This window comes from Anoplopoma fimbria, chromosome 19, assembly GCF_027596085.1.
Source record: "Anoplopoma fimbria isolate UVic2021 breed Golden Eagle Sablefish chromosome 19, Afim_UVic_2022, whole genome shotgun sequence".
Classification (NCBI taxonomy): domain Eukaryota; kingdom Metazoa; phylum Chordata; class Actinopteri; order Perciformes; family Anoplopomatidae; genus Anoplopoma; species Anoplopoma fimbria.
Genome location: NC_072467.1, coordinates 6,079,861 through 6,087,948, shown reverse-complemented (window position 1 = coordinate 6,087,948; position 8,088 = coordinate 6,079,861). Strand labels below are relative to the sequence as shown.

Genomic DNA, 8,088 nt, shown 5'->3' with positions numbered 1-8,088 from the left:
GAGAGCATAATCTCTCACACAACAAAGTCCGGATAAGGAAAAAATATTTACACAGCTGGTTTTGATCTTCATTTGTGACTGGGACTCTTCTCTTTGGGTCCTTGGTGTTGTCGCTGAGCTTTGTGGATATCCTGTGGTTCTGGTATGTATGAGGTCTCACAACAAGCCCAGCCCTGAGGAAACATATCCCAACTTGCTGCATAATCTTGTAAAGTCACAAAGCTGCCCCGGTAATATGAGAGTCTTCACAGGTGTACCTGACCACACATCCCAAAGGGAACCACCTCGTCTCCAAGGCAACAGAGAAAGCACGACAATGGTGCTTGGCTGTCCTGGTAAATGAGAGTCCCCAGGTGACTAATGCAGGAAATACCATACCAGGTCCCGTCTTTTTGTGGTTTTAACCTGTTTGAATGCACCATTCACTTTTAATCTCACATGACAAGACTCAAAATGCACTGTGTCACTTTTGCATTTACTCAAAAAAGCAAAACTATGAATCCTGCCCCCTTCAAAGATACTGAAGTTCACATATGATTTTGATGTATAAGTTTATTATACATTATTTGAGTTTTTCCATTTTGTTCAGGCTTATATCCAAGCTTATATTTTCCAGGCAGTAGTAGCTACTAGTTAGATCTCCATTGGTTTGTATTTAATTGATGTGTATTAGTGGATTTAGATTTTGTTGTAGTGGCGTTGTATGTTTGTAGTACTGTATGATTGTACATTTTATCCAGAGTAATATGTTCTTGTGTAGCAATAGTTTAGTGGCCCTTTTGGCTTCTGAAACTAGAAATTTAACAAAACATGGTGCCATGTTTTTACATGAGGTATATATGATCTTTATTAATGGTTAAGGAATAATTTAATTATCATTATTAGATCTGTTATGACCATTTACAAGAGCAACTATTGGGTTGTGCCTCAATAACTTGAATTTCTAGTTTTTTTTATTATTATCATAAGAAGCTGGCTCTGTGTGGACTGAAGAAAGCCACAGCATGGAAATGTAACCAAATAAAGGGGAGATGGAGACAGACATGCTCTGGCTCCCCTCTTCCTTTTATGGTAATGGAGCGTGAGGGGAGGGGCGGGGCTGTTAGCTAAACGTCATCAACGTGCTCCGGACACCCGGAAGCGTAGCAAGCTGTGACATGTTTGGCTGAAGTTACCGGTGTTTGTGACCAAGTAGAGTTAAATTAAACTACATATTCGCCACACTAAGTCACGCTGTATTGTGCATTACACTTTGAAGATGAGTGCGAGTGAAAACGAAAAGGTAAGACAACAGCAGTGAGCTACGTAGACTTTTTTTTTTAGCTTAGCAGATTTCATCAGAATAACAAAAAGCATTTCTGTCATCTTAAGCCCTTGTTGCCTACTTTTTCTTTTTAACTCAGGACCCTGCCGCCCTGAAGGAGGACGGGAACAACCGTTTCAAGGCAGGAGACATTCAGGGCGCTGTGGGCTGTTACACCAAAGCAATAAAGCTGAGTGACAGCCGAGCAGAGAGGGCTGTTCTGTACCGCAACCGCTCAGCCTGCTACCTGAAACAGGAGGAGTACAACAAGGCAGAGGCTGATGCCTCCAAAGGTGGGATGAATCACAGCCGAGGATGTCGCAGAGTTCATAGATCACTGAGCACAAAGACTAGTTTTAATCATAGTTTAAATCAAGGGACACTGACCCCTAAATAGAAAATAGAAAACTACTTTTACTTGCATTGAAATCCATCCATCCAGATACCTGCTGAGGTTAACTGAACCCACGGGCTGTAGCTTACCCCTTACCTTGGTCCTTTATGACATGCAGTTTGGGGTGCTTAAAGTGACAAAATATCACATTTCCAATGCTCAAAAGCAGCTCTTTCAAATACCAGATACTTGATGATTTTGGGGTTTGATTGAGAATCACATTGATAACACATACACCCACCAACGTTCTTATCTTTGATGGAATTAACATTTTAAAGCTACTCTAAAGTGTGTATAGTTCAAATTTCAGGTAAAAGTAAAAAATGATATACTGTACTGTTGGATGAACTGTCCCTCTGGATTTAGATCTATGGATGTATGTGCACAGTGATACTGACTGTCATGTCTTTCAGCTCTCGATGCTGACCCAGGTGATGTGAAAGCCAGGTTTCGGAGAGCTCAGGCTTTCCAGAAACTCTGTCGGCTTGATCAGGCGTTTCTGGATGCTCAGAGGTGTGCCCAGATGGAGCCCAAAAACAAAGCCTTTAATGATCTGCTCAGACAGCTGGGAGCACAGATCCAACAGAAGGTGACATGTTTTGAGTGGATGATGTTTGTATTTGAAACAGTACTCTGAAGAATCTGTTGCTAATTAGGATCATTTCTCTTTCCGTGTAGTCGGTGCAACTGAACTCCACAGATGCTCGTGTGCAGCAAATGTTCTCACTTCTCCTAGATGCATCTGCAAAGGACTTGGATCGACAAAAGGTAAGAGCAACTCAGAATGCAGGATAATAACAAAGTGCTATAAGTTGCTCTTTTCCTATATGTTGGATTTTTATTCATTTTATCTTTAAAGTTATATTTCACAAAAATATGTCATCCATTATACAATTTCAGGCTGCTCAGAATCTAGTGGTATTGTCACGAGAAGACGCAGGAGCTGAGCAGATCTTCCGAAACGATGGAGTGAAGCTGATTCAGAAACTTCTTAAGTCAAAGCAGGAGGATATTGTCCTTTCTGCCCTGAGGACCCTGGTTGGGTTGTGCACAGGGCACCAGTCCAGAGTAAGTGTGGCATTTCCCTCTAAAGTTATTTACTACATCATCTTCAAAGTCCTTTTTTAAACAAGCTATCAAACTGGTATCTTGTTTCTTGGAACACATAGATAAAACAAGTTTATCCACAGTGATGGCCCTCTAATGTGTAATTTGCTCCTTTTACTTACATTCACATCTGTTTCCATTCATTGTGAAGTCTGCTGTAGCACCCTCACTTAACAGATGTTGCAATATATTAACATCCATGTCCGTCCAGACCATATTCACCCTGCTGGTTTCATTTAAGAATTGCCTTTCTGCTTCTTACTGCTGACATCCACTGTTATGTCCTCAGACCATGGCTATAGTGAATGAGCTGGGGATGGAGCAGCTATGTGAAGTAATGGGAGCAGGAGCCTCCACTGTGTCTCTGGCTGCCTGCCACCTGCTGCAGGTGATGTTTGAGGCTCTGACAGAGGGAATGAAAAAAGAGATCAGAGGGAAAGATGAAGCCATTCTTCCTGGTGAGTCTGAAAGCTGTTCATGTTTAGATTTGAAGTTGGCAAAGCATGAAAGTAAGAAATCCTTTTTTTTGTTGTTGTGTGTATCAGCTTTCTGTCTTGTGCTTTCACACATTATTGACTGTGTGAATTTAACACAGAACCCTCAAAGGAGCTACGCTCAATGCTACGGCACCTCATGGAAATGATGCCGGCATCTAATGTGTCAGGGCCGGGCAGAGACAGCGCCATCAACCTCCTGGTCAAACAAGTTCCTCGCAAGTCCTTGAAAAACCCAGATAACTCCCTCACGTTATGGGTGATAGACCAGGGTATGAAACACACTTGCACTTAATGTAGACTTTCTCACATTTTTATGCTATGATGAATACAAATTGTTGTTCATTTCAAATAAAATATGGCCTTAGCCATTCTGTCACCGCTTTTATCTGGCATTGCTTCTGCCAGGTTAATGAACTCCTTGTTCTCCTGCAGGACTTAAGAAAATCCTGGAGGTGGCTGGGACAGTCCCTGAGCTCTCAGAAGGACCACCTCTTACCGACAACTCCCACATGAGCTGCTCTGTCTTACTCAGCAAACTCTACGATGACCTGAAGAGCGACGCAGAGAGGGAAAATTTCAACAAGCTATGTGAAGAATATGTACAGTGAGTTGACCACCGAAACTTGTGTTGCCCATTTCCAATGTTTCTGTAAATTAGGCAGCATAATTCTGAAATCATTTGTGAATCATTATTACAGGCTATAAGACAAAAAGTGGCATTCTTTAACTAGCTTGCTTTTTCAAATATTTTTCTGATTAGGCAACATTTTAGCCGTCATGGCCTAGACGGCAAGCTGCGAGCCATCCAGACAGTGTCGGTGCTCCTCCAAGGCCCGAGCGAAGTGGGTAACAGAACTCTGGAGATGTCAGGAATGATGGACGCAGTGATCGCTCTGTGTGCTTCCGAAGATGTAACTCACCAGCAGGTAGCAGTGGAGACTGTAATCCATGCAGCCGGCAAGGCAAAGAGAGCCTCCTTCATCACAGCCAACGGCGTGGCGCTTCTGAAGGATCTCTACAAGAAGAGCGAGAACGACAGGATACGTGTGAGAGCTCTGGTGGTAAGTGCTGCAAGAAAGCACGTATATTTATCGTCAGCAGTCGGAGAAAAGAACACCTCAAAATAAAGATCAATTTTATACAGTGCTCTGATTGTTATTACACAGGGTTTGTGCAAGCTTGGATCAGCTGGAGGGACAGACTTCAGCATGAAGCAGTTTGCAGAGGGATCCACGCTAAAGCTCGCCAAGCAGTGCAGGAAGTATGTTTGTTTGTTTGAATCCTGAGCATGGGTATGGATTATGAGGAATGTGTCCACATTGTTGCATAACCTAATTTAAAAACAACAGATAATGAAGCAAACTATCTCTTTCTCCTTTAGGTGGCTGTGTAATGAGTCTCTGCCCCCAACCTCCCGCCGGTGGTCTGTGGAAGGCCTCGCCTACCTCACTTTTGATGCCGATGTAAAGGAGGACTTGGTGGAAGACAAGAACGCTCTCCTGGCCATGTTTCAGCTAGCAAAGGTATGACTGATGAATGGTTGTAATACTATTGACACATGGACAATGCAGGGCAAATATGGAGTCAGTTCCTCTCAGAAGAGCATCTTAGTGATATTTTTTATTGTTTATTTGTGTGTAGTATTTGAAACCACCACTATAAGAATCTACCAAAAACACATTTGTAGTGTTGACAACCTTGTTTTTCTTTGTGTTCCTGCAGTCTGAGGATAAGACGGTGCTCTTTGCGGTGGGCTCCACATTGGTGAATTGCACCAATAGCTATGAAGTGGAGAAGCCAGACCCACAGATGGTGGAGCTGGCCAAGTATGCAAAGCAGCATGTGCCTGAGGAACACCCCAAGGTACCATTTCAATTCTTAATTTTCCACATGGGGCTACATTTGCTGCACGAAAACATCACATGATATTATTACTATCCTGTTTCTTAAGGTGTTTTTCAAAACAATTTTACATCCATTTTTTCTTTTTAGAGATTGTTTTACATGCACCTGTCTGTCTTTCCATGTGTCAGGATGCACCTTCCTACGTGGAGAAAAGACTGGGGAAGCTGCTGGAGGCTGGTGTGGTGTCTGCGTTGGTGTGTATGGTCAAACAGGAAAGTCCTGTCCTCACTGACGCTTGCAAAGACTGTATCGCCAGGTAGGAAAATAGCAGTTAAGTCTTTTTCACTCACTGTTCTCTCTGTAGACTTTCTGTTAATGCCATTTTTCACAACAGGGTCTTCTTGGCTTTGGTGGAACGACAGGAAGACAGAGGAACAGTAGTGGCACAGGGTGGAGGAAAGGTAGAACACCTTCATAGTTTAGCCGGCACACTGATCTAAACACCTTACTTTAGTAGGTTTTACATGATTTGTGTTGACTGTTTTCCTCCATAGGCTTTGATCCCACTGGCATCTGATAACACAGATCTGGGTAAAATTAAAGCAGCACAAGCCCTTGCAAAAATAACCATCACATCTAACCCAGAGATTGCCTTCCCAGGAGAACGGGTAAGAATTGCATGCTACAAAAAGCTTTGTCAGTTATAAAAAAAAAATCTCATTTAACTAGATTAATTTAATTTAACCTTGTCTAACTCTCTGTTGTCAGATCTATGAGATGGTGCGCCCTCTTGTCAGTCTTCTGTGTCTTGAATGCACACTGCTGCAGAACTTCGAGGCACTCATGGCTCTAACCAACTTGGCCGGCATCAGTGAAAGACTCAGGTTGGCCACTAGGGGGAGTCTCTCATAAGATTACATGTTCAAAACAATTGTAACAGGACATAACCTACAAGTATGCAGAAACCAGAGCTTTACTTTTTTTGTATACCTACTTATCTACCTTCCTCAAAGAAAGGAACATCATTTCATAAATGTTTACGGATTAATTCTTCATTTTTATGGTTTAACATGCAGGATCCTAGTTTGCTTCTTAAAATTTGGAAAAAAAAGCTGTAAAAACATTTTTACTGGAGCTGTTTTTAGGACTTTTGGCAAGTCAAATCTCAATTCATAAGCAAATTGCAGGTCAAATATTTCAAGTTTCTGACTGCTGACCTAAAAGCTGTTAACAGATTGACTAGCTGAGGCCATCTCCAATTTTTACTTTCTTTTATAATACATCTTTTCTTATGACATTACAGTTTTGTGACGGTGTTTAGTATTTGCTTGTATTTATCACATATGTTATTTCACAGACAAAAGATCATAAAGGAGAAGGCAGTCCCAAAAATTGAAGGCTACATGTTTGAGGAGCACGAACTTGTCCGAGCTTCTGCCACAGAGTGCATGTGTAATATGGTTTTAAGCACAGAGGTAAGACACATATTCATAAATGATTGTATGGCACAAATAAGTTGAAAAGTAGAAGTAAAAGTGTTGTGTCCTCAGGTGCAGAAGCTGTACCTGGCCACAGGAAACGATCGCCTGAAGCTGCTTGTGCTCTACAGTGGAGAGGAGGACGAGAGGCTGCGGAAAGCTGCTGCAGGAACTCTGGCCATGCTGACCGCTGAGCAGCCTGAGCTCTGTGCACGCATCCCTGGAACAGTAAGCAGACCACTGCAGCAGCTCACTGTTCCCACACATCCATCACCTCAGCACTGTGGCACACTACAACGATTCATTTCTCCATTTTAGCTAACATTACTTCCTCTTCTCTTCTCAGACGACCCACTGGCTAGAGATTATACAGTCGCTATTGCTCTGTGAAATATCCGACCTGCGCCACCGCGGAGTGGTCATAGTTCACAACATGATGCAAGCGGAGAAGAGTCTGACTGAGACGCTCATGGAGAGTGAAGCTCTGGAGATACTTACTGTCTTGGCGAAGGGAGGAGAAGGCAAGCCGGGGCCTGTTTCTAAGATAGCGCAAAGCTGTCTGGACAAGGCCGTGGAGTACAGCATCATCATGACCAGGGAAGGGAGAGAAAAAGCCAAAGGAACTGAACCATGAAAACACAGCTGCAGCGTGTGAATGTGCCTCCTGGCAATGTTAAAGTGCTTTGAGTTGTATGTGGGACCAGTGAAATCATTTCAATATTGCAGGAAATCAATTTTGGTCTGGATGGGTACAAGCCAACCCTGAAATTCTCACAGGTCGTGAAAAGCAATAAAAACATGAAAGAAGAAAGGTAGTAAATGAAAGCTAGTAGATACTCACTAAAGTGGTTTGCTGTCTCACATCGCTTTTCCACTCATTTTGGAAATCGTAATTGTACTCTACGTGCACATGGGAGAAGTTACCCATGTGCACGCAGAGAAAGGGCTTTCTACCAGCAATCTCTTCAGGTTTAGGCAGCAAACCTACCTGCAGAGGTTTAGGAAAATATCATGTTTTAGGTTAGAAAGTAAATCCTTTCTGATCACTGTATGATCGTGGACCACCACCAAGTCTTTGTTCGACTTGGAGACCAATTAGGCTACTCTTTACATTCTTAACTAAAGTTTGCCATTCTTTGATATTTGCAAATGTTGTTATTTGTGTCATTATTATTCCCCAAAATACACAGTATTTTTTTTTTTTTATATACACTGCTATATTTAGTATGAATTCTGATGCAGTTTCCAGCATTCACACGCTTTTTTTTTTTGCAGTAAAATGCATAAACACACCAAACACAAATCATTTAATTCACATAATTGTGTTTTGTTTTTAATGTTTGCTATCATAACTTTTATTATCACTCCACTACATTCTCAGTGCTGTATGGTTGGTCTTTTCCTAGTTTTGACTGAATAAAACCTCTGTACCCTGATAATATATAGTCACGTTTCTGTCATCCG

The 8,088-nt window shown here is 42.1% G+C and overlaps 1 protein-coding gene across 1 annotated transcript; it reads left to right on the top strand.

The window, feature by feature from the left end:
• Positions 1–1,086: 1,086 nt before the first annotated feature.
• unc45a (unc-45 myosin chaperone A) lies at positions 1,087–7,398 on the top strand. Its single transcript, XM_054619337.1, has 19 exons — positions 1,087–1,282; positions 1,404–1,596; positions 2,111–2,286; positions 2,376–2,465; positions 2,598–2,765; positions 3,094–3,262; positions 3,400–3,570; positions 3,734–3,905; positions 4,062–4,362; positions 4,468–4,562; positions 4,683–4,824; positions 5,024–5,164; positions 5,335–5,462; positions 5,541–5,607; positions 5,701–5,814; positions 5,915–6,030; positions 6,504–6,621; positions 6,697–6,852; positions 6,971–7,398. Exons 1-19 carry the CDS (start codon positions 1,259–1,261, stop codon positions 7,256–7,258), a joined length of 2,829 nt encoding a protein of 942 aa, XP_054475312.1. The 5' UTR covers positions 1,087–1,258; the 3' UTR covers positions 7,259–7,398.
• Positions 7,399–8,088: the final 690 nt, after the last annotated feature.

Bases quoted from the DNA above. Each gene is read 5' to 3' on its own strand.
- unc45a (XM_054619337.1), top strand. From the start codon at position 1,259: ATGAGTGCGAGTGAAAACGAAAAG. The intron at 5,815-5,914 runs GTAAGAATTGCA...CTCTGTTGTCAG, and splicing joins TTGCCTTCCCAGGAGAACGG to ATCTATGAGATGGTGCGCCC. The intron at 6,853-6,970 runs GTAAGCAGACCA...TTCTCTTCTCAG, and splicing joins GTGCACGCATCCCTGGAACA to ACGACCCACTGGCTAGAGAT.